Source organism: Elephantulus edwardii, unplaced genomic scaffold (genome assembly GCF_000299155.1).
Source record: "Elephantulus edwardii isolate Elephantulus edwardi_28Jun2011 unplaced genomic scaffold, EleEdw1.0 scaffold00048, whole genome shotgun sequence".
Classification (NCBI taxonomy): domain Eukaryota; kingdom Metazoa; phylum Chordata; class Mammalia; order Macroscelidea; family Macroscelididae; genus Elephantulus; species Elephantulus edwardii.
Window position 1 is genome coordinate 17,867,617 of NW_006399798.1, and position 25,244 is coordinate 17,892,860.

The window sequence follows — 25,244 nt, forward strand, 5'->3', positions numbered from 1 at the left end:
GCTGGCTCAGCGCTTCTCAGATGTCGGTAAGCTCTGGCTGTGGCCAGGGGTGAGCAGTGACTTGGGGTCACCTCGGATGCAGGAGATGATGGGAATTGCACCCGACTCTGCAGAAACAGTGAGGGAGGAGAACTCAGACCAGCTGTCCCTGAGGAGGGGGTCTCGGGCAATGGGAGGGGGGAGATGGCCAGGCAGAGCTTTGAGGAAGGATTAGGGTGGCAAGTGGGAGTCCCAAGAGTTGAACAGAAGGCTGTGGAAGTATGGTTAAGATTTGGGGGTGACCTGGAGGGTCTCCGAAAGGCCTCTGACTCTACATGTGTGAACACGAAAGCATTTCAAGCCCCTACTTTGCCATAAGCCCTGAGCTTGAGCCTTTATTTTCTCATCTGGAAAATGGGGGTGATAATAGCAGGGACCTACTTCACTAAGTGGTTTATGACCCATATGGTTGAGAAGGGGCCCATATGGGCTCATATGTCCCCTGTGGTCATGTTGCAGGGGTGCTGGAGGAAGGCGACAGTGCAGGGGCGTCCTTTAGCACCAGCCATTGGCGTAACTTCACCTGGATTGGGGGCTCCTGCCACGTGCTTGGCTCTGTGCAAGAGCTTTAAATGCCTCATCCCTTAGCCTCTCAATCCCACATGGAAATGTTGTCTGCACAATCCACATGCCCCTGCCCAACGCCACGCCATAAGGGAGACACGGACCTGGGACTGGGACCCCAGTAACAGCAGCAACAACGAGAGCAGTAACAATAGTCATGGTCAAATCCATGTCACCCAGAACCAGGGTGACAGCTGGCATTCCTTCAGCCTTTTCGCCAGTGTGCTGAGCACTCTGTGTGCATTGATTCACCGTCCTTGCGGCCACCTTACGGGAGACGTGCTCTGTGATTCGTTGAGGGCGCCAAGATCTAGACCCAGCATCTGCTCCATAGTCCATAACCACTGCCCTGCCCTGCCACTGTGTGTGCCAGGCCTCCGCCCCTGCCCCCCTGTCACACACACATGCAGATCGCTGATGCCCCTTTCAGGAGGGCAAGGAGTGGCCACGGGAGGCAGCACTGTCTGCTCCTTGGGCACTGAACCCTGTCCCCACCCCCAGGTCTCAGGGAAGCAGATGACTGCCAACGGGTAGCAGGGCGGCCAGCCAGGCAGTGTGGGGACCCGTGCCCTGAGCATCCATGGCACTTGGGCACTTCCTGCAGGCTATTGTGAAGAAGAAGAAGAGGAAGTGGCTGGGCCACAAATACCCTCCTCACAGAGCCCTCAGGGGAGCTAATGGCGCCTCCCTCTTCTCCACCCCCCACCCCCTGCCCTGCCTGGAGTGGCTATTTCTGTCCTAGGCAGGAGCCGTGCGCAAACCCTGCTGACCCTGAGAGCAGCTAATTCCCATCTCAGATGTGTTTCTGGCAACTGGACGCCTCCCCCCTTAGAGAAAGAGAGACAGACCAGAAAACTTTGGTTTGGTGGGGGGGCAAAGGACAAAAAAATAGCCAGAGAGGCTGGAGAAGGAGTCACCCCCAGAGGGCTTAAAGGTTTTTAAAGGTTTTATGCTATCATAACAGTTAAGACAACAGTGACAAGAACTTGGAGGACACCGGGAAAACCCTGCAGGTGACAGATTTGTACATACCAGCCCCCCACTCCCTTATATCCACTCACACTGGAGCCCCATCCTACACCCCTTCCCCAGAGGGACTCTAGCCAGGGCACCCCTCACCCCAAATACCCTTCATACTTTTTCCCCACTGCCCAGGAATGAGCAGACTCGCGAGAGGCAAGGCAGGTGTGTTCAACACCTCTGGGAGTACCATTCACACTTTAGTCTAAGTGCAAGTTATCCCCTAAAAACTCCAGTAACTGGAAACCTGAGCCCTGGTGCCGTAGTGTATGGCGTATTGAGCTGCTAATAGAAACGTCAGTGGTTTGAACACACCAACTGTTCCACAGAAGAAAGACGGGCAGACTTCTCCCATAAGGACTTACAGCCTTGGAAAGCCGATACAAAGTCATCGTGACTGCAGCAAGAACAAACACGTCTGTCCTAGAGAGAGTGCAACCAGGTGCTCCTTAGAGGCGAGGTGGGCATGTTGTTAGCAGGGGCCGGTCCCTGGGAAAAGACATCATGCCTAGAAAGGTGGAGGGTAAAAAAAAAAATTAAAAAAGAAAGGTGAAGGGTCATCAAAAGAGAAGGCCTTCCACAAGACGGATTGACACAAAGACTGTATCAATGGGCTCAACTCTGTCAGAGATACTGAGGATGATACAGGAGAGGACAAAGGTCACAAGGTCACTGTAAGTGGCAGTTGACTCGATGACACTTAACAACATCACTTCTGTCTGCCAGCCACACTTGTGTTGATCGTTTACTCTCACGACATTCAGGAGATGGGTACCACGGTTATCCCCGTTTTACAGATGAGGAAATCAAGACTGAGGGAAGGGAAGTGACTTGCCCCACGACACACAGATAGTAAACTGGAGTTCAACGCCAGGCAGTGTGGTTTCAAAAGCATATGTACCCCACCCTAGGTTGTTAGGGTTGTGTACCATTGGGTTGTTGCCAACTCAATAGAGACCTGAAAGGACAGAGTAGAAGTGTCCCCTGGAAGCAGATTGCCAGGCCTTTCCTCCCATAGAACCACCAAGGGGTTAGAAACCCTTCACCTTTTAATGATTAGCTGAGTGCGTAACCACTTCTCCATCAGAGCCCCTTCCCCGGCCTTTCCTGCTGTCCAAACACACTGAGTTGTATTCTGCAAAATGCAGAATGTATTATTATGCCTGATAATAACAACAGGGGTGCTTGTGAAGAATCAGCGAAGTGGCGTCATCCTTCACACGCTCTGGCAGGAGTAGGTCTGACCCCCCTCTGCTGGCTCTGAGTGGCGCCTCCTGGGCCCAGAGGCTGACTCCCCAACCTCTGCTCACAGGTTCTGAACCTGTTCCTGGCGCTGCTGCTGAGCTCCTTCAGTGCGGACAGCCTGGCGGCCTCGGACGAGGACGGCGAGATGAACAACCTGCAGATCGCCATCGGCCGCATCAAGTGGGGCATCGCCTTCGCCAAAGCCTTCCTGCTGGGGCTGCTGCATGGCAAGGTCCTGACCCCCAAGGAGATAATGCTCAGCCTCGGGGGGCCATCGCAGGCGGCAGAGGCTGAGGAGAGTGCCCCCGAGGACGAGAAGAAGGAGCCACTGCCCGGGGAGGATGACAAGGACTTGAAGGACAATCACATCCTGAACCACGTGGGCCTGGCTGACGGCACTCCCACCAGCATCGAGCTGGACCACCTCAACTTCATCAACAACCCCTATCTGACCATCCACGTGCCCATCGCCTCTGAGGAGTCGGACCTGGAGATGCCCACGGAGGAGGAGACGGACACTTTCTCAGAGCCGGAGGATGGCAAGGCGAGTGTGTCCCAGTGCCCGCTTGGGGTGGGGCCAGAAAGGTCCAGGTTCACATTTCCCAGTGAGTTTGGGCGAATCATTTCAAGCTCTCCAAGGCCTCCATCTGTAAAGTGGCTTGGTTGGGAGAGGGGACAAGTTGTGTATAAAACTCAGGGTAATTGCTGTGTAAATGTTGTTGTTATGTGCTGTTGAGTCAGAGCTAACTGATAGCTGACCCTCCAGAGGGTTTCCAGAGCCTGAAAATCACAGGGAACGTGGCCCATCCTTCTCCCACAGAAAAAAAATTGCAGGGATGGTGGCCCATCTTTCTCCCACAGAGAAGCTGGTGGATTCAAAACTGCATGCCTTTAGAGTAACAGTGCAACTCCTTACCACCAGGCCACCAGAGCTCTCTGCTCCGTGAATAGTTCTCACTAACTGTTGTTATTGACATGACTGTTAATGTCAGCCCTGCCTGCCTGCAATACTCTGGTCTCCTTCACTTCAGTCCCCACGACTTGGGCTCATCCAGGCCCTGGCGGCCATTCTCACCAGCAGATGGAGCCCTCTTGACGAGGGTGCTCTGACCTATGGCATCTCAGCCCCAAGGACCCTGGGCCTTAAAAAGCCAACTGATTGTTGAGTGGATTCTGACCTTGTGTGTGTCAGCATAGAACAGTGAGCCGAGCTCTTTCGCAAGCAGACTGTCAGGGCTTTCTTACAAGGCAGATTCGAACCTTGACATTTAGCCTCCAAGTAAATCAACCATATATAACACCACCGGCCTCTCAGATGCTCCTCTGGGGTTTTAAGCTTCCACTAAATCCATGCCATTGTCACCAGGTCCTGTCTAGATTCACTCAGGCCTTGTCCCCTCTTCTCGGTGTAGGTCCAGGTGCCAGACCTGGGGCTCTGAAATGTGGGGGTCGGGGCAAAGGCAGCAGCGTGCAACCTCAGGGTCCTGGCCCACCCAGCCCCTGTAAGTCCTCCTGGGGGCGCTGCCCTGGGCCAACTTGGTCCCCTCCCGCTCTGTAGGGACAAGAGGTGCACACAGCCGTGTACAGACCCTGGCCGCCTCACTGAACAGCTCTGAGCCTGCCTGGGACAGGAACCTCAATGAACTTTGCCCTGAAAACTCTTGACTCCTTATTCCCCCCAAATATGTGGCATGCGGTACTGACCTACCAGAGAGCAAGTGCCTGCCAGGCTATAAATACCCACAGAAGTGTGGCATTTGGCGTGGGCCTCGATAAGAGGAGTGGGGGGGGAGGGGCCAAAGGCTCTGGGAGGGGAAGGGGCTGGGGGACTCTTTAAAGGGGGCAAGGATGACTTCAAGGGGAGTTGTTTATGGAATTTCGGGTCTATAGGCAGAGCAAGCCGCTCAGGGAATGTCCTAGGTGACCTAACACTGTGCCTCAGTTTCCCCTTCTGTCAACTGAGAACAAAGACACCTCCTCCCACCACCACCCATTTCTGTTCACCACTCGGGACCCAGAGTGGCCCTGAGTACTCTTGACTTGCTCCTTCTCTGTCTCCATCTTGGGGGGGGTCTTTCTTTAGTCATGAAGGGGTCCCCTCTGAGTGGAAGCAGGAGGCAGGAAGTTGGCCTGAGACCACCCCTACAGGAGGAGGCCGGGTCACAGCGAGCTGCAGCCTTCCCACCCAACCCCCACCCTGATCGGGTTCCCCTGGCACCCATCAGACCTCTGGCTGGGAAATTTTCCATCCTAGGGGTGAGAAGGCTTAGCTCTTCAGGACACCACATGGCCATTATCTGCAGGCTGTAGCACCCAGTTCCATCTTGACTCCTTCTGCACACCTTACCCCCTCAAAGTAGCCCTGCCTCCCAAGTCACCCCAGCCCCCTCCAGCCCCTACTCCAGCCTCCTGTAGTCCCTGATGGCCTTCCTATCCTCCTGCCCTCCCTGCCCTTTCTCAGGCCTCGGCCCTGCCCCCTCCGAATGGAAGCCACATGAGGGTGGCACCCACCCACCCTGTTGTGGTGCTGTTTCCACACCCAACACAGTGCTAAGCGCTATAGAGAACATAGGGCCTGGGGGTGAAGGGAGAGCAAGACCTCCGCCCCGCCTCTCTTCACCCTTTCCCTTTGGGGGCTCTCCATCATGGTTTCCCTCTGTACCCCCTAACTCACAGAAGCCGCTGCAGCCCCTCTATGACGGGAACTCCTCCGTCTGCAGCACAGTCGACTATAAGCCCCCCGAGGAGGACCCGGAAGAGCAGGCCGAAGAGGACCCTGAGGGGGAGCAGCCTGAGGAGTGCTTCACTGAGGGTGAGTGCCCCATGTCGGACCCCCACAGCGTCCCAGCCACACCCACCTTGCATGCCAGGGGCTGGAGGGGACCACATCCCTGCCCACTGCCACCTGGAGACAGGTGCTTCCCCATCACCAGGGAGAACACAACGCTGGAGTTGGGGTGTCAGAACCCCAAGGAGTCCAAGCCCCTTCCTCACCTTTACCGAGACCAGGAGGACAGGGACAGTGGATGGCATGGCACGTCCGATGGAGTGGGCCTGAGGCCCCGAGGGGGGAGCCAGCACCCCCACATGCCCACCCCTCACCACTACCAGTCTCAACTAGAGCAGGTCTGGGGAGAGATGGGATCCTGGGTCTGGGGACCTCCAGGAAGGCTGGCACAAACTGGGCACCGTGGGGCAGCCCCCGGGCCTTGATGAGGTACCTGCCCCGCCCCCCAGCCTGTGTCCAGCGCTTCCCCTGCCTCTCCGTCGACATCTCCCAGGGCCGTGGGAAGAAGTGGTGGAACTTCCGCAGGGCCTGCTTCAAGATAGTGGAGCACAACTGGTTCGAGACCTTCATCGTCTTCATGATCCTGCTCAGCAGTGGGGCTCTGGTAGGCACCACCCTGGGAGAGCGCGGGGGCTGGGCCCCGGCAGTTTCTCTGGGGCACAGTCCTTCCCACTCCATGGGAGGGGTGTGGCCTGGTCAGTCTCAAACCCAGACCTCTGGAAGGAGTTCCAGGCTATGGCCTAACCTGAATCCATTCCTGTGGGTTCGGCTCTCGGCGACCCTACAAGACAGAGCAGAACTTCCACATAGAGCTCCACGCTGTTCTCTTTAGAGCAGCAAGTTGTCACAACCTTCTCCCGAGGAGTGGCGGGCGGGTTTGAGCTGTTAGCAGCCAAGCACTTTACCTGCTGTGTCACCAGGGCTCCTCAATATGATCTAGAATGTCATTCATTCTCTCAGTTGGACAGGTGGGCCTTCCTTGTTCATGGGCTCTGAAGGCGCGTGCACCCCGCCATTCCAGGGGGGATTGAGGGGAGCCCTGGGAAATTGAGGACATTGGGGACCAGGATTAAGCTGCACCTCTGAGGACCCCCCCTTAAGCAGATGACTGCGTGTCATGTTGCTGGTTTTAGCCTGAGGGAGGAGAGCTGAGAGACTGTGGGGGTGTCTTTCACCCCATGAAGGGGGAAGGAGGGGGCCTGGCGATGCTAACAGCCTGGCCCTGGTCTGACCCCATGCCAGACCCCTGGAGCCAGCAGCATTGGGCAGGGGAGGGGCTGTGTCTGGGGCGGCCGTCCCCCTGGTCATACTGGTGCCCCCAGGCCTTTGAGGACATCTACATAGAGCAGCGGCCCGTCATCCGCACCATCCTGGAATACGCCGACAAGGTCTTCACCTACATCTTCATAGTGGAGATGCTGCTCAAGTGGGTGGCCTACGGCTTCAAGGTGTACTTCACCAACGCCTGGTGCTGGCTCGACTTCCTCATCGTGGGCGTGAGTCTCCGCCCCCGGGCCCCAGCTGGACCAGAGACCCTCAGTGTGGCCAGGGAGGGGCAGGCCCTGCCCGAGGCCGCACAGCTGGCCAGAGCCCCCTGCATCATCCCTAACCCCGCACCCTGGCCTCCTGGCTTCCCCCACTCAGAGGTGCCCAGGGGTACAAGGGATGAGACAGACTTCCTGAGGAGTTTCACTTTCTTCTGTGGGGATGGGGTGGGGCATGAGCGAGATGGTGAGTAGGGGTCACTTTTGCTACCTGCTGGTATTTTTGGATCATTTTTGTGTCCTGTCTGACCACCCTTCCTATCCACATCACCCCGAGTTAGCTGATAGCATTGCTGAGACAGGGCTGCCCAATGGTGAGAGGCCTAGAGGAGATACCTGGGGGCAAGGAGTTTTAGGAAGACCTCCCATGAAAGTCTTGTCCCCCCCAGACTGTGCCCCAGGATTACGGGGCCTTGGGGTCCTCACTCACAGACCACTCCCCACTTTTCAGGTCTCCATCATCAGCCTGGTGGCCAACTGGATGGGCTATTCGGAACTGGGACCCATCAAGTCCCTGAGGACACTGCGGGCCCTCCGTCCCCTGAGGGCACTGTCCAGATTCGAGGGCATGAGGGTGGGTGCCGAGGGGGACACCTGCAGGGTTCTGGGTTGAGGGCATAGTCACACACAAACAAGGTGAAGGGGACGCGTGTCGGTACTCTAGCCACAGTGAGGGGGCAGAGGGCTTAGATTACCCTGAGAAAGGCCAGGTTTGGGGCCCCTGGAGACGTCCTCGCTCGTCCAGGGTGTGGGGGCCTTGGAGACTTCCTGGCACGCCCCCGCTGCCCCAGGGCTCCCTCACCAGACTGGCCTTAGCTCATCTCTACCACTAGGGAGCAGCAGAGGCTACTGCAAGACTCAGGGCACTGTGAGCGCCCAGGCAGGGCGGAGGAGGGGAATAGGAGCTGTGGGTTCTGGGTGACTGTGGGTTTATGGGTGTCTATGGGTTTACAGGTATCCCTCCCCAATCTTAGACAGGACCCTCAGGGCTCTGAGGCCTAAGCAAGTGGGAAGCTGTTTGCACTGGGCTCTGAGACTCTGGGCCTGACCCTTTGAGCTGGGTCCATGCTGAGGCTGAAGATCTCCTTAGGCCCTTTAGAGCGGGAAGTAATAGGTAAAAACACTAGGTTGCAGGAAAATCAAGGGGCTTCCCGAAAGGAGGAGGGTACTGCTGGAAATAGACCTGCCTGGGGGACAAAACCTGTGAAGCAACAGGTTATGACCAACAGTTGTGACCAAACAGGCTCCTTCCCGTCCCTTGAGGAGGCAGCCAAGGCCTGAGCCTCTGACATGCAGAGCCAGGGGAGTCTCCCTGCGAGGGGAAATGCCCTGCCCACAGCCAGGCACCTGGTTAGTGCCCTAGCCCAAAAGAGAACCCCCCAGGGCATCGCCTGGCGGTGCAGTGCCACCCACTCTGTCGGGAGGCTGTGAAAAGGCCTCTCCTTTAAAATGGACAATGCTTCAGCCCAGGCCGAAAGAGTGAGGCTGGCCTCTGTGCCCAGCGGCAGGAGGGCCAGGGCTCCATCCCTCACTGGCTTGTTTGCTCAGCTTGAGTCAGTGTCTCCTGCTGTGTGTGAGCAGATGAACTAGGGCAGGTCATGAGTGCCGAGTTTCCTACGGGGGCTGAGACAGGAGTGTTTGTCTCCTGCCCAGTGACCCATGGCCGAGTTGCTTCCAGAGAAGTGTCCAGTCAAGCAGAAAAGCCTCCCAAACCACCAGGCCATAGCCCAAACGTGCCCCAAGCTTTCTCTCTCTCTCTCTCTCTCTCTCTCACACACACACACACACACACACACACACGGAGGCTTCTCCCCTTGGCTCGGGCTGACCCTCCTCCAGGAAGCCTGCCTTGAGTAACAGGGCCCAGTTGTGTCTGGTTCCTGGTTGGTGTGTAGGTGGGAGCTCCCCTCTCCGAGGAGTCTGACCACAGCCCCACCGCGGCCCCCAGGTGGTAGTGAACGCGCTCCTCGGAGCCATCCCCTCCATCATGAACGTCTTGCTCGTCTGCCTCATCTTCTGGCTCATCTTCAGTATCATGGGCGTCAACCTGTTTGCTGGCAAGTTCTACTACTGTATCAACACCACCACCTCTGAGAGGTTCGACATCTCCGTGGTCAACAACAAGTCCGAGTGCGAGAGCCTGATGTACACGGGCCAGGTTCGCTGGCTCAACGTCAAGGTCAACTACGACAACGTGGGCCTGGGCTACCTCTCCCTCCTGCAGGTGGTGAGTGCCGCCTCTGACACTACACAGAGCTGAGATGGAGGTGCCTGGTCTCACCCTTAGCTCCTGAGTCCACTCCCACGCCTTGTCAGAGGTCGTCTGCCCTGTTCCCAAAGTTGAGAAGCCTCTGGTCGCTAGGCCTCTCTGGGTTTTATTTGTCACCCACCTGGGGGGGGGGGGCTGTGGAGGCAGCTTCTGGAGAGACTTCAGACTGGAGAAGGGGGGACAATTATTGGATGGTGGAAGCCAGGAGCAGAGTTGCTCCCTCACACCCCAACTGCGCTCTTCCAGGCCACCTTCAAAGGCTGGATGGACATCATGTACGCAGCTGTGGACTCCCGGGAGGTGAGTAGGGGTCACTGACATGTGGCCGCTGAGTGAGCACAGGGGGTAGACTCAGACATGAGATCCAGCAGCACGTTCTGCCCTGTGTTCCCCCACCATGTGGCCTCCACAGGAGTCCTGAGACCTGGACAGCCTGAGGGTGCGAGGGACCCACCTTCGGGGCCCAGGCATGGCCAGCCCAAGTGTGATGGGGAACAGGGAGAGGCCAGTGTGTCCCCTCACGCCCACTACACGCCTCCTCCCCTGTGGCCCAGCAGAAAGAGGAGCAGCCACAGTACGAGGTGAACCTCTACATGTACCTCTACTTCGTCATCTTCATCATCTTTGGGTCCTTCTTCACCCTCAACCTCTTCATCGGCGTTATCATTGACAACTTCAACCAGCAGAAGAAGAAGATGAGTATCCGACCCGGGCCGCCCTTCCTCCCCGCTCCTTCCTGCTCCATGCCCGCGCTCCCTTCCTTCCTTCACTCGTTCCACTGGACTTCAAAACCGCTGCCTAAACACCTACAGTGTTGTTGGCTTCAGGCATGGTTGAACGGCTAGCCTGGGTTCAAATCCTCCCAGGTGGCCTTGACCATGTGGTTTGGTCTCCCTGAGCCTCCATTTGTTTGCTCAGCTATGAAATAGGGCTGATACCCCCATCTCTTAGAACCCAATGAGACTGTGGTGGACAGCGTCCAGCCTGTAACAGGCATGAGACTGAGTTGGTCTCCTTTTCCCTTGTCCATCACCCCCACCTCCCTTCTCCCTCCCTCCCCCACCACTTCTTCTCAGCCCTCCATCTCTGCCTCTCCCCGGGACACCCTGCCCCTTCCTTCTAGGCTCCTCCATGAGGGTGAGGGGACTGCTCTAAGGGTGGCCCCTGAGGTGGAGAGGTCTTAGAGACCAAAGAGGGACTTCCACACCCCAATCTTACGGACCCCATCCCATTATACTTTGGAGGGAAAGACATCTTCATGACAGAGGAACAGAAGAAATACTACAATGCCATGAAGAAGCTAGGCTCCAAGAAGCCTCAGAAGCCGATCCCTCGGCCCCAGGTACCACCGCTCTGCACCCCTGTGCCAGGCCATAGTCGGTCTGCACGCTCACCTGCACACAGGGACAGTGGGGTCAAATGGGGTCTGTCCCTGCCTACCAGACTGTCCGTGTTGGGAGGCTGGTGCACCTGTAAGAGGGGTGCTTCTTTGTAATCTACACAAAGGCACCTCATGGGCTCACAACAAACACTGCTAAACTCCAGTCGCTGGTTTCCCTTCTCCCATTCCTGCACAGACCCCCACTATCCACCCATCTCCTCATCTGGGATCCTCAGTCTCTGGGGAAAGGGCTTCTGGAAGCAGAGGAAAGAGAATCACTAAACAGTGAGCACTGACTGGGAGAAGGACACAGGAGAGAGATAGCTAGTCCCAGACCCATGAGAGGGGCCAGCCATCCCGCTTTCCCTGGAAGACTCTACCATAAGCCCTGACACCCCACTCCTGTGTCAACTCTCTCTTCCCTCTGTATCATGATGAGGCCTGACACCCCACTCCTCTGCTGACTCTCTTCTCTCTGTGTCATGATGAGGCCTGACACCCCACTCCTCTGTCGACTCTCTTGTCTCTCTGTGTCATGATGAGGCCTGACACCCCACTCCTCTGTTGACTCTCTTCTCTCTGTGTCATGATGAGGCCTGACACCCCACTCCTCTGTCGACTCTCGTCTGTGTCATGCTGTCTTCGCCTGTCCATATCCTGTCTGGACCTGGACCGTCCTCCTCATTCCCATGCATGTGCACTCCCATCCCCACTGCAGAACAAGATCCAGGGCCTGGTTTATGACTTCGTGATGAAGCAGATGTTCGATATCACCATCATGGTCCTCATCTGCCTGAACATGGTCACCATGATGGTGGAGACAGACGACCAGAGCCAGCTCAAGGTGGACATCCTATACAACATCAACATGGTCTTCATCGTCATCTTCACGGGCGAGTGCGTGCTCAAGATGTTCGCTCTGCGCCAGTACTACTTCACCGTCGGCTGGAATATTTTTGACTTTGTGGTTGTCATCCTGTCCATCGTAGGTGAGGAAGGCCAGGCTGGGGTGGACAGGGCAACACTCAGGACCACCAAGTTCTTTCTTTTCATGCGACAGACACCTAATCGTGCACCTGGCATATGCGCGCACGCGCGCGAGCGCGCACACACACACACACACACACACACACACACACATATTCAAATTTACAGCCACATACATACGCTTCACAAAACATTTACCTGATCAGTAGATATACACATATGTGATGTGTGCCAATGGAAAAACATAAGAAGACCATTCCACTTCCCATACACGCTGTAGAAGCCACCTTGTGATAGAGACTCATATCCATTGGTTGAGAATTTACTATATGGCTGACACTGTGCTATGCAATTCACGAGTACTCTTTAAGTAACTGTTCCTAGCTTTGCCATGAAGTAAGAACTGCTCCCAGTCCATAAATAAGGAAACCGGTCACAAACAAGTGAAGTGGCATGCTCACAGTCACATAGCTGTATTGACAAACACACACATACCTAAACAAACATACCCACCCTTCTCTTGTCTGTGTTGTTGTTTTGTATCATCATCTCCTTGCTGACCCTTCAGAGGGCTGACAGAAGCAGTAAATCGAATGGGAGTTGATTGCCCATTTTCCTCCCATGGAGTAACTGGTGGATTCAAACTGGGTACCTTTGGGTTGGCAAGGCAACTCCTTAACCACCAGAGCTCTCTTATCTATGGTATCTGGAAACTGTTTTAGAATGAGCTTTATCTTCTCCTCATTACCTTCTGCATTTTCCCCTTTCAGCCCTTGTGGTTAAGATGCTTGGGAGAGGCCCGCACATCAGTCAGGTCATTTGGGGGAGGATCTGCAGCTCAAGCCTGTACGGCTGGCTCCCTTTTGGGGGAAGCACCCCAGGGAAGCCCTCGCCCTGTCCCTGTCCCTGTCCCCAGCCTCCCCTCCGAGGCCGAGGCCGCAGTTCTCACCAGCTCTCCCCTACAGGCCTAGCGCTCTCCGATCTGATCCAGAAATACTTCGTGTCACCAACGCTGTTCCGTGTGATCCGTCTGGCCCGGATTGGGCGCGTCCTGCGGCTGATCCGCGGGGCCAAGGGCATCCGGACGCTGCTCTTCGCCCTCATGATGTCGCTGCCCGCGCTCTTCAACATCGGCCTGCTGCTCTTCCTCGTCATGTTCATCTACTCCATCTTCGGCATGTCCAACTTCGCCTATGTCAAGAAGGAATCAGGCATCGACGACATGTTCAACTTTGAGACCTTTGGCAACAGCATCATCTGCCTCTTTGAGATCACCACGTCGGCGGGCTGGGACGGGCTCCTGAACCCCATCCTCAACAGTGGGCCCCCAGACTGCGACCCCAACCTGGAGAACCCCGGCACCAGTGTCCGAGGGGACTGTGGCAACCCCTCCATTGGCATCTGCTTCTTCTGCAGCTACATCATCATCTCCTTCCTCATCGTGGTCAACATGTACATCGCCATCATCCTGGAGAACTTCAACGTGGCCACGGAGGAGAGCAGCGAGCCCCTCTGTGAGGACGACTTTGAGATGTTCTATGAGACGTGGGAGAAATTTGACCCTGACGCCACTCAGTTCATTGACTACAGTCGCCTCTCTGATTTCGTGGACACCCTGCAGGAGCCGCTGAAGATCGCCAAGCCCAACAAGATCAAACTCATCACGCTGGACCTGCCCATGGTGCCAGGCGACAAGATCCACTGCCTGGACATCCTTTTTGCCCTGACTAAAGAGGTCCTGGGGGACTCTGGGGAAATGGACGCCCTCAAACAGACCATGGAGGAGAAGTTCATGGCGGCCAACCCCTCCAAGGTGTCCTACGAGCCCATCACCACCACCCTCAAGCGGAAGCATGAGGAGGTGTGCGCCATCAAGATCCAGCGGGCCTACCGCCGGCACCTTCTCCAGCGCTCTGTGAAACAGGCGTCTTATATGTACCGCCACAGCCAGGACAGTGATGGGGCAGGGGCCCCGGAGAAGGAGGGGCTGATAGCCACTGCCATGAACCAGATGTATGGCCACGAGAATGGTGGTAGCGATGTGCAAAGCAAGACTGAGGAGAAGTCCTCGATGGAGGACACTACACCTGCCCAGGGACTTCCACTCATCAGCCCCTCAGACACTGCCCTCACCCCCATCGGCCCTTCAGACACTTCCCTGCCTTCTGCTAGCCCCTTGGACACTGCCCTCCCCGTCACCAGCTCCTCAGATACTGCCCTCCCTCCCTCCCAACCCCCAGGACAGACAGTGCGTCCCGGAGTCAAAGAGTCTCTTGTCTAGCAGGAAGCAGTGAGGTGACCAGCTGAGCCTGGCACAATCCTGCAAGTGCCTTGTGGTGCCCACATGCTGAAGAAGAAGGCTTTGAGTCTGGGGCTGTGCCTGGCTCCCTCATAGGGGACAAGATTTGGCCACAGCCGTGCTGACTGCACTCCACCCCCCAAGCTATGGGATAGAAGGATTGCCCCCAGGGGCTCCATGCTGGGCTTGAGGCCCCTGCCACCATGATTTTGACTTCAAGTTACTCTAACCTCTTTGTGGGCCATGAACCCTCACCTTGGACCTGGAGGAGGCCAAGAACCTCAAAATCAGAATCTGTGCCCCGCCCTGCCCAGGGAGGAGTCCACCTACACTCTCCTCCTTTCTCCAGAGTCTTAAGGGCTACCAGCCTCTCCCCATAAAGTGGCTCAGGACCCCCAACCCTACCACGGATGAAGACGTCTTAACCCTAGGGTGCTGCCCACTCAGGGATTCCCTGGAGAAGGGAAATGCTCCACAAATCCACAGAAACAGCTCCATAGATCTGATCGGACACTGGATCCTGATGCATCGCGCTGTGACTATGGCCCCGGAAACCGTTGTCCAGGCCTTGTCCAGTCCCAAGGCTCCCCTGGCTGGCCCCTGGGGGGTGGACAGGAGGAAGGATTCCACTTGGCAGTTGTCTTTTTCTGGGAAGCGCGGATGAGGGGTACAGCCTGGATCTCCATCCTTGTGTGACCCTTGGTTCCAGCTTCCAGATCTGGAGCGAGGATGGGGACCCTGGTCCTCTTTAAGAAGATTCTTGCTCCTTTCCTCCCTCCCACCTCTCTTGCTTCTCAATTAGCACCTGTGGAGCACCGGGAAGCCCCCCCCCAAAGCCTCAGAGAGCTCTTACATCTCCTCCCATGCCCATCTCTTCCTCCTCTCAAATCCTTTTGTTTGTTTTTTTGGTTTTTGTTCTCTTTCATCAAAGTGATCCTAAGAATGTTCTGGTTGGACTCACATTCGAGATGTTTGACACCCGGGCATGCGGCAGGAAAACCTCACCTGGCTCAGGTTCAGTCTTGCCACTTCCTGCCGTGTGGAAGGCCAGTTAGGCGCCAGGCCTTCACTGGCTCCTGGAAAGCAGAAGCTGGGTTTGAAGGAGAGGCGGAGAGACCTCAGGGGCTGCTGGACTGATCCACTTGTGCGTGCACTTGTGCGGCTCCTGTTTCTATGTGCATGCCCATGTGTGCACCTATAGTGAGAACGTGTGTGTGAGCCGCTGGTACCGTAGAGCCTGTGTGTGTGAGTATGTGGGTATAGTTGTGTTAGTGTGTGTCATTGTTTCCCATAGGCCTGTGTATGAAGGCGGGCTGGTGCATGGGTTCCTCTGTGCAGGCCTGTGTGGGTGTGAGAGCCGAGTACGTAGACGGACCCTTTATGTACACATGTGCCACTGTATTCTGATCACGTCTGCGTGTCCCCGGGTGAATGCAGGCTCGTTTGTGTGTACGGGAGCCTGTGCCGTGAGTGTGTATTCGTGTATATCGTGCGTGTCGCCACGTCCCGACAATGTGGGGAGGGTCCTGTGTGAGCGCAGGCCGTGGTGCGCATGCATCCTTGTCCGTGTGAGCGGGCCTGGAATCGGGAGGTACAACGAGGTCGGATTTGAGGCCTGTGTGGGCTTCAGTCCCTCCTTTTTTTTCTTCTTGTGTCACGCGAGCAGTGTGATTAAAACTCAGGAAGCAGCAAAACCTGCACCCCAAGATGTGCGTGTGTTTGTGTGCACACTTGTCCGCTCTCCGGCCGCCTCGCCCTCCCGCCCGGGCGGCCCTCCCTCTCGCTCCCTGTGGGTCTACCCTCTCGCTTTCTCATCATCCGACCCCTGCCCTGGCCTGACTGCTCATCTCCTGCCTGTGTCTCCTCTGTGACGTCTTCAACTCTTCCCATGTCTTCTCATGGTGATTCTTTCTCTTCCCTCAGAAGACTCATCCAGTCGGGGCCACCTCCTCCCTGCCCAGCATCTGTCCCACTGCCTTTCTCCCCCAGGCCTGAACAGGCATGGCCCTCAGATCTTCTAAAACCTCTTGGACTGGACCTTGTCCACCAGGCTGTGCAGAGGAAGAGTGGACGAGCAGGGCCCAGGCCTCCCCCCGTCCATAGCCCTTTGTACAGTTCTCACAATAAACCCACCCTTAGTGCCTCTGACTTGTGGGCTCCTCCCTTCCGTGCCTCTGTGGGTGGATGTGGACCAGGACCAAGGCAGAGAGACTGATGGCTTTGGAGCCAAGTGGGGAAGATATGGGGAGCTGGCTGAGGGCTGGCCCAGTGTGACTCTGTCCTCTCCAAAAGTCTCTAAGCTGGAGACCAAGAGGCCAGAGGGAGTCAAGGGTCACATCCCTCCTTCCCCAACAAACGGCATCATGTACTTGCTTCCCATCCATGATAGCACCCAGGAAATATGTTATAGTGACCTTGCCACAAGTTCCTCCTTTCTGGGAACCCTTCCCTTCTCCCTCAGAGACTTGTGGGTACCTGTGGGGCGCCCTTAGCACCCTCTCCCCTCAGAAGTATCTACCCCAGCATTGCCTCTGACCATACAACCCAAGTCAGGTGGGCCCATGACACAGAACATTACCCAATACACTCAGCAGTCATGTGGGTGAAATGTCATTTTATCTCCCCCCGCCCCCATAGCTTGGTTTCCAGTTTCCAAAGCTGTCTTGTTCCAAATACGTAAACCATCTTTTTTCAGAGTTCCTGCAAGCCCTTCTCCAGGAACCAAGGTGCTATGGTACCATGTCGGGCATGACGAAAGGTACTCCAAGAGCCTTAGACAGCAGGATGTCCCCAAGTGTCCCTCAGCCTTGTCCCCACGGCCACTTCTCACCTTTCCGTGCTCTTGTCTTATTGGTGGGAGGAGGGATTTCTGAGTCCCCTGCCCCCACAAGGGGCAGCTTTTTCTGCTCGGGTACCAGCTTCCCTCTCTAATAGAGGGCTCCTTTCAAAGGTCACCAGGTCTCTCTCTGGCCCTGAAGGCAGAATAGCTGGGGTGTCCACTCTTCCCCCTGACCTTTGAATGGTAGGAGGAAAAGGTCATTTGTCTGGCAAACAGGCTAAAATTTCGACATATCCCACCTCACCTCTCTCCCCTGTGCTCCTCAACTGCTTCCCTAAGTGGTGAGCTGTCTTTCCAGGCACTACCTCGTGTCTTCTATCCATGATCTCAGCTCATGGGACATTTAACGATTGTATGCTGTACACAAATGAGGACAGTTAGTCTCTGAGAGGTTAAGAATGGAGAGGTTAAGGAGGGTGCTGTTGGCCTCATTGCTGCTGTTATGTGCCATCAAGTTGCCAACGACTCATAGCGACCCTTTGTACAATAGTTCTGAACTCTGCTCTATCCTGAGCCAATCTCACTGTCTCTAACACACCTATCCTCTGCGACGCCAGTTACTGTGTCAATCCATCTCATCCAGGGTCTTCTCCTCCTGCACTGTCCCTTCACCCTTCCAAGCACGGCATCCTTCTCCAAGAGCTGGTACCTCCTAGCAACATTCCCAAAGTATATAAGATAGAGCTTCAAAATCCTTGTCTCCAAGAAGCAACTAGGTTTCGCAATCTCCAGAACAGACTGGTTTGTTCTCTTGGTGGTCCATGGCATGTTCAAGACTCTTCTCCAGCACCACAACACAAAGGCATCAATTCTTCTATCATCCTTAGTCATTATCCAGCTCTCTGATGTATAGCAAGTGATTGTGAAGACTGTAGCTTGGATCAGACTGTCGGCCTTGTTGTTGTTGTTATGTGTCATCAAGTCATTTGTGACTTATAGTGACCCTATGTACAATAGCCTTGAAACCTGCTCTATCCTGTGCCAACTTTACAGTCTCTGACCCACTCACCCTCATTCTCCCAGTCACTGAATCAGTCCATCTCATCGATGGTCTTCCTCTCTTTGTTCTTCCACCCTTCCAAGCAAGATTCCCTCTGTTCTTCCATCCTTCCAGGCATGATGTCCCTCTCCAAGGTCAAGACAGGAAAATTCTTTGTCGTATATGTGGGACACTGTCCCTCCCATTCTAGGGTGTTTGGCACTCCATACCCACAAAGGCCGGTACCCCCCGCCCCCAGTCATTGCAATCATCACAATTGCTCTCATGCATTACCAACATGCATTACTTCAACGATCAAGGGACCACCCTTCGTACAGAATCACTAGTGAGGGGCTTTCTAGGTGGTACACTACAGCATAGAGATTTGAACACAGGTCCTTCTTAGCTAGCAGGCCTCCTTTCCCAGCAGCAATCCCAGGTGGGCCCTGTGAGGCTGAGCTGGGGAGGGCCGGAAGTCTGAGCCTTTGGTCCTGGGATGCTTGCCCTCCCACTGCTCCCAGGCCTGCCAGAGTCTGCCTTCTTGCTTCCTCTAGACTCCGAGCCTCTTATCCCCCCTTAACCCTTATCTCTTATTGTAATGCTTCCTTCCCAAAAAGGTTAGGGGCTGCCAGATGTTGGGGTGTGCGGCCCCGGACAGCTGGAAGCAGAGTGTGGGTAGCTTCTGATGCCTTTTGTTCAGGGGGAGGAAAGGGCCTCAGAGCTCGGGCTCCTGTTCAGCGTTGTTGACACCGGGAGGGAACATCACGTCCCAGGTGTGATAAATAACCTGTGGGTGGCGGCCCCATTGGCCCCTGTCACTTCTCCTGAAAACAGATCCCTCACAGCATGAATGGGGATGAGATCCAAAGACCACATCTGCATCCCGCCGACAATGGTGTGCGCGTTCAGATGCCAACCACCCCACCTCTGTGCCCACTGGCGTCACTCTGGGTCCTACGACTGCCTTCTGAACCACACAGCCAGGAGAGGCACATGTACGTGCACACACAGATAGTAGCATATACACACATGACAGCTCACATATCCATGTGCACACACACACACACGCTTGTGAGCGCACACATGCACACACTTGCCCAAGTCTTCCCTAACCAACCTCTCAGCTTTGGGGGAAACTCCAGGGTCTGGAGCTAACAAAGGTCTCCATTACAAGGACTTGGGAAGACTAGAAACCCCTGAAGTTTGCCCCCTCCGGGGCTCTCATCTCTCTCTCCGCCTGACTCTTTTGCCCTTTCCAGCCCCAGCGGCTTTTTTGGTCTCACACCGACCTCAGGTGATGTTTATCTTTCTGGGCTGTTATTTCTGTGAACGGAACAGCTGACACCTTTTCAGAGAAATGTTATGGGTGGGTTTTTTGTTTTTGTTTTTCTTTACCTGGAACACCTGGAAACAATCAAGTACCTAGAACGGGCTGTTCCTTGGATGAAACCTTAACCATCACCACCACCACAGCCTCCACCCCGACACGGCAGATTTCAGATGCTGGCCTTTGTCATCCCACTCCCATACATACTCTGCCAGGCAAGTCCCATACCCAGAGGGGCAGCCAGGACCCTCAGCTTCCTCACCATCCTAAAATGAGAATGCATATTCCCCTCTTTTCTCGTTACTTAAAATCAAGGATCAGCAAGAAGTTTCTCAGTGGGATGGGGTAACCCAGAGGCTGTGAAAATGGACTATGACAGTGGTTCTTTTTTTTTTTTTTATGACAGTGGTTCTAATGACAGTGGTTGTGGTGATGATAGAGGCCATCAAATCAAGCATGGCTCCTAGCGATTCTATGAACAGCAGATCTGTACCCTGTCCTATCCTGAGCCATCTCCACACTTCCTGACACACAGGAGCCCATTGCAGCAGTCACTGTGTCAGTCCACCTGGTTGAGGGTCTTCCTCTCCTTCACTGACCCTCCGCTCTTCCCAAAATCATGTCCATTTCCCAGGAACAGCCCCTCCTAGCAACGTGCCCAAAGTATGTGAGGTGAAGCCTCACCCTCTTTGCCTCCAAAGAGCATTACGGCTGCACCCTCTCCAAGACATAGTGGTTCTCTTGGACAAATATGGGATGTTCAATGCTCTTCTCCAACACCACAGCTCAAAGGCATTAATTTTTCTTCTGTCATCTCCGTTTGTTGTCCAGCTCTCAGAGGCATAGCAAGGGATCAGAAAGACTATAGCCTGGATCAGAAACACCCTCGTTCTCTGATTGACATCATTACTCCTCAATAACTTGATGATGGCGTGGGATCAGGCAATATTTTATGCTGCTATATTTGGGGGGGTCCCTATGAGTGCCTGCTTTATGGCACCTAAAAACAACATCACTCACTCTGTGTGTGTGTGTGTGTGTGTGTGTGTGTGTGTGTGTGTGAAAGAGAGAGAGAGAGAGAACTACCACCTTCCTCACTGTGAGAGTGAGAGAGAGGACTACCATCTCCCTCACAGAGAGAGAGAGAGAACTACCACCTCCCTCACTGTGAGAGAGAGGACTACCACCTCCCTCAGTGTGTGTGTGTGTGTGTGTGTGAGAGAGAGAGAGAGAGAGAGAGAGAGAGAACTACCACCTCCCTCACTATGAGAGAGAGAGGACTACCATCTCCCTCAGTGTGTGTGTGTGTGTGTGTGTGTGTGTGTGTGTGAGAGAGAGAGAGAGAGAGAGAGAACTACCACCTCCCTCACTATGAGAGAGAGAGGACTACCACCTCCCTCACTATGAGAGAGAGAGGACTACCATCTCCCTCACTGAGAGAGAGAGAGAGAGAGAGAACACTACCACCTCCCTCACTGAGAGAAAGAGAGAGGAGAGAGAGATGACTGCTACCTCTCCTTCCCTCCAGGGGCTCAGGGGGAAAAGGGTGAAGGGACAAGAGAAAAGACAGGTTTGCAAGGAGACAAGCCCCCTTAGAGTGGGTCTGGCTAGTGTTTGCCACTTGCGGTTGTTCAGGTTGTGTCCTGAACAACCCGAGAGTGCATCTGACCTAGGGGCAGGAGCACAAAGCTGAACTTAGAAGGCCTCCTAACTGCTAGGATCCAGGGCAGCCTTCCTTCCTTTTATGGGAGGGTAAAGCCAGTGTGCCCTGAAGGGCCCCAAGACCAGCCTCCTCCTGTCCTGGAGCTGTGAGTCCCTCTTGGAGCTCAGCAGTGAAGAATTCTGTGAGGACATGTCTTCCCCTGGGGCTGCCCCCTTTGGCTGCCCCCAGCCAAATCTCCTCCCACACGAGGAAGGCGGCCCACGTGGACCAGATCTTCTTACAAGTGGCTGCCACCCTTGACCTTCCTTGTTCCCTTCCTCCAACATCAAACCCCCATCAACTCCCAAGAGGACCACTTGCACTGCAAATAACATGCATACTCTGTTCTTGGTCGGTGATGACCCTCTCCCGCACCTTGGCTCCTCTCTTCTAGAGTGCTCCTCCCTTGGTGGTCCTCCCTCAGTGGTCTTCCTTCAGTGGTTCTCTTCTTGAAAGCTGTGGACTGGTCCAGGGCGGGAGAGGGCACCCTTGTTTTCATTCAGGGACCCACGTGCCAGGCCCTGGGCTAGGTGTGAGAGTAAATGAGGGACTAAAAGGCTTGCAGGAGCTTGCAGACTTCACCATGGTGAGGGGGGGGGAGGCTCTGGGCCCCAGGGAGTGACCAGCAGCAGGGTAGGGAGCTGGGGGGAGGGAGAGGCTGCCCTGAGTCCCCACTCCAGGATGCCTGCCTCAGGCTTGAGTTGTGGTGCCCAAGCCAGGTGATTTTCAAGCCTTGGTGGCCCAGCTGACAAAAAAGCCTGCCCTCCCCCAGCCCCCGCGGGTGGCTCCCCTGGGTGCTGATTTGCATGGCAGGAAGGGGCCTGGTGGAGAAGTGGGGAGGGAACAGGCTGTAGCAGGGCAGTTCACGTTTCCCCCCAGGAGCTCAGACGTGGTCACTGTCAGGGTCGGGACAGAGCAGTGACCATGGCTGCTGGGCTGGCACTGTCTCTTGTGCCCAGCAACTGGCTGGTGGTGGTGCTGGTGCTGTTTTCAGGTAAGGCCCCCCCTAAGCCCTGCCCCGAGCCCCACCTTCTGCCTTGTGTTTCTTTCTTCCTCTGAAGGTCTGGGGCCTAAGTCAGCCGGACCAGGTGCTGTGCTAAGCTCAGAGGTCTCCTGTATGCAGGATGGCCAAGGGTGGCCCAAGCAAAGCCTATGTCTGGGGATGAGTTAGGCCTGAGGGGTGCAGTGGAAGTGATGAGCAGGGAGAGGTACAGCATACCCCCAGGGTCAGGGGTCTGCTCTGTGGTCTTGGGAGAGACAGTTCCCCAGAAGACAGAGGCCCCTAGGACTGGGAATTCCCTGCCCCTCTGGTCACTTCCTGCTGGTCACAGAAGATGGCATAGAAATCAGACTTCTCAGTGTTCCCCCCCGCCCCCCAAATGTCTCACAGTACTGGATCCAGGGAAGAATGGAGGGTCTGGGGCCTATGCTCTGGGAGGTGGAAGTGGGTCTGGGGATGTGGAGGGCGCACAGGGATGCAGGGGTGCAGCCACCACTCAACAGGAGGCCTGGCCGGGCCCGCCCACTTCCGCCCTCCCTCCTCACAGGTCAGCCAGTGCCTGCAGCCAGAACAGAGGAGCTGTACCCAGATCCCTCAGGTTGGCAACCCTACCCACTCCTTCTGGCTTGTTTGTGTCACTGTCTCGTGGAACTGTCCCATGGCTGCCCCTTGTCCTGGCTTTGCCCATGTGTCCCCACCCAGGACACCCTGCCCCAGCCTCCTTAGTGTCTAACTCCCCCTCGCAAAATGTCACCCTGATTATACACAGCACTTCAGTCCCAAGGATGGAGGGGATAAATCCCAGAGCTGGGAGAGACCACCTGACCTAGGAGTAGTGAGGGAGCTGGACTCACCTCAGAAAGAGCCTGGAGACTCGCTCTGCCCTGTGAAGGGCTTTGAGATCCCAGGGGGCAGTGCCCTTGGCCAGACGTGGGAGAAAGGCTTCTTCGAGGAGGTGGGAGGGGGCAGCCTGGAGCATGTGACAGGGTGAAGAGGACAGTTCATGCGGAGAAAGAGGGCTTAGGGAACAAAGGGGATCAGGCCTGTGTGGAAGAGGAGAGGGGGTGACAGAGCAAGGCAGGCTGGGGACACTGTGGGTCGCCTGCATTGTTGAGGGGGGGGTGCTTGGCCTCCACCTCTTTAGGACTTCAGAAAAGGGCCTGGCAGGAGGAACATCTGGTAGGATACTTGGAGGAAGGTTGGGGAAGTTCAGGGCTACCCCAGGTTGTCTTGGGGGTTGCTCATGCCTTGGAGGTGAGACTGTCGTGGGACCCCTGTGCGCTTGGGGTAAGGCCTAAAGGCTGTCCTGCATTCCCACTCTAGAGCCTTTCCTGAGGACCCCCTCTGTCTTGGGAGGGGTGAGGCCTGGAGCCTGTCTTGGGGTAAAAGCCTGTATCTGACCTTTGTAGGAGACTGGACAGGGTTGGGACGGTTCAATCCTTCTAAAGAAAAGTTCACCAGATGTCAGGAAGGGGCGGGTCAGTGGCCTGCCCTGTGGCCTTTCACATGGCTCCATTTCTCACGTGATTTTGTCCCCTGCCTGTCCCCACACTATGTGGAAAGAGAGGACAGACAAGGAGGCTGACCCCAGGAGGGGCTGAGGTCAGGAGGACCCCAAAGCAGCATTTTGAGCCTGGCCTTGGTGCCCACAGGAAGCCCTTGCTCCCGAATCTGGCAGAGACCACGTTTCGTGGCCCGAAAACGGGGCTTCGTGGTGGAAGTGCAATGCCACACACAAGGCTCAGGCACCGTGAAATGGTTCTGGAAGCGAGAGATGGGCCAGGAGGCCAAGGAGCTTTTCCAGGACACAGACCACATCGTGCTGAGCCAGAACAGCACTGTCTCGGTCCTCACCATCCGGGACATCCAGTTCAAGGACAACGGCATCTACTTCTGCCAGCAGACGTGCAAAGGGCCACCCGAAGTCGTCCACTGGGGCTGCGGCACTGAACTTCGCGTGATGGGTGGGTCATGGGCACTGGCTTCAACCATGGGGGCAGGGGGTTGGAGGCAGGGACCCTCTGCCAGTACCATGGGCTGTTTATCTAGCGTCCATTTGCCATGCCCAGCCCAGCCTACCCTGCCTATCCTTGCTGCTACCAGAGGGAGGAGATGCCCATGGTCCTGCGAGCTCCCAGGAAACAGGTCCCGAGTCACCACCAGATTGTGGCACTGCAGGCCTGAGGTGTGAAAACGCGCTCAAAGCTCCATCTCAGCCTCACCCGCCTTGTGCATTCCCAGGGTTCAGCTCGTTGGACCAGTTGAAGAAGCGGAACACGCTGAAAGACGGGATCATCATGATCCAGACCCTCCTCATCATCCTCTTCATCATCGTGCCCATCTTCCTGCTGCTGGACAAGGTGATAGGATGGGAGGCAGGCCCAGGGTCACCAGGCAGGGGCAGAGACCCAGTGCCCCACCCCTGTCACCATCCACTAGGCCCTGCCCAGCCTCAGAGTTCATCCATTTATCATCCGCTCAGTCACAAATTCACTCATTCAGACACTCATTCTTTCAAAAACTATCTGGTAATACCTGAGAGCCAAGGCAGGCTGGGTTTGTAGAGGCAACACGGGGTGATGGTCTTTCTTCTTGACAAAGGAGTGTATTTCACTCTGACCTCTGACTTCTGACTCCTCACCCCCTGGGCTATCTGCCAGGACCCCTAGGCCTTGCCCAGGAACAGATAGGGTTGGAGAGGTCAAGTCTCTGACCTTCATCTAATTCTGCCCTCACCCCGCCCCGCCCCTAGGATGACAGCAAGACTGGAATGGAAGAAGATCACACCTATGAGGTACGAAGCAGGGCAGCTCAGGTGGCCTATGAAGGCAGTGGTCCCCTTCGGGGGTATGGTCAGGCATGCGACCGACACCTAAATGCCATTTCATGTCTCCAGGGCCTGAACGTTGACCAGACGGCCACCTATGAGGACATAGTGACTCTGCGGACAGGAGAAGTGAAGTGGTCGGTGGGTGAGCACCCGGGCCAGGAGTGAGGGGCTGCCCACTCTTGGACACAGGCTCCTGGGTCCCGTGTTGATGTCTTCGGAGACTCCTGGCTCCCAGCCTGCCCCCTGGCCCCCAGACCCCACATTGGCCTCCCAACTGGCCTGCTGGAGCCTCCTCCCATTTCAACCCCTGGGTTATAGCTGTTGCCCAAGGGCCTTGACTGGGAAGGGCCACAAGGCAGTGATTCAGAGCAGAAGCTCTTGAGACAGACCAGACCAGATTCTGGGGAATGTCATGTGGGTCGCACCTCATG

The 25,244-nt window shown here is 55.8% G+C and overlaps 2 protein-coding genes across 2 annotated transcripts in view; both read left to right on the forward strand.

The window, feature by feature from the left end:
- SCN4A (sodium channel, voltage-gated, type IV, alpha subunit) overlaps positions 1-14,118 on the forward strand; it is a 29,991-nt gene extending 15,873 nt beyond the window's left edge. Inside the window, exons 14-25 of the mRNA XM_006886283.1 lie at positions 2,936-3,412; positions 5,545-5,680; positions 6,106-6,260; positions 6,979-7,152; positions 7,652-7,774; positions 9,149-9,427; positions 9,716-9,769; positions 10,027-10,164; positions 10,707-10,811; positions 11,569-11,839; positions 12,803-13,951; positions 14,042-14,118. Of these exons, the coding sequence (XP_006886345.1) occupies positions 2,936-3,412; positions 5,545-5,680; positions 6,106-6,260; positions 6,979-7,152; positions 7,652-7,774; positions 9,149-9,427; positions 9,716-9,769; positions 10,027-10,164; positions 10,707-10,811; positions 11,569-11,839; positions 12,803-13,951; positions 14,042-14,118 (3,138 nt within the window). The remainder of the gene's footprint in view (positions 1-2,935; positions 3,413-5,544; positions 5,681-6,105; positions 6,261-6,978; positions 7,153-7,651; positions 7,775-9,148; positions 9,428-9,715; positions 9,770-10,026; positions 10,165-10,706; positions 10,812-11,568; positions 11,840-12,802; positions 13,952-14,041) is intronic.
- A 7,789-nt stretch (positions 14,119-21,907) lies between these two features.
- On the forward strand, positions 21,908-24,978 carry CD79B (CD79b molecule, immunoglobulin-associated beta). The gene is made up of 6 exons (XM_006886409.1): positions 21,908-21,977; positions 22,531-22,581; positions 23,636-23,947; positions 24,225-24,343; positions 24,736-24,777; positions 24,880-24,978. Exons 1-6 carry the CDS (start codon positions 21,908-21,910, stop codon positions 24,976-24,978), a joined length of 693 nt encoding a protein of 230 aa, XP_006886471.1.
- Positions 24,979-25,244: the final 266 nt, after the last annotated feature.

What these genes read in the sequence shown, in the direction of transcription:
- CD79B (XM_006886409.1), top strand. Translation starts at nt 21,908, where the DNA reads ATGGCTGCTGGGCTGGCACTGTCTCTTGTGCCCAGCAACTGGCTGGTG. An exon ending in GCTGTACCCAGATCCCTCAG is followed by an intron (nt 22,582 to 23,635) that starts GTTGGCAACCCT and finishes TGGTGCCCACAG; the next exon opens with GAAGCCCTTGCTCCCGAATC. An exon ending in CACTGAACTTCGCGTGATGG is followed by an intron (nt 23,948 to 24,224) that starts GTGGGTCATGGG and finishes GTGCATTCCCAG; the next exon opens with GGTTCAGCTCGTTGGACCAG.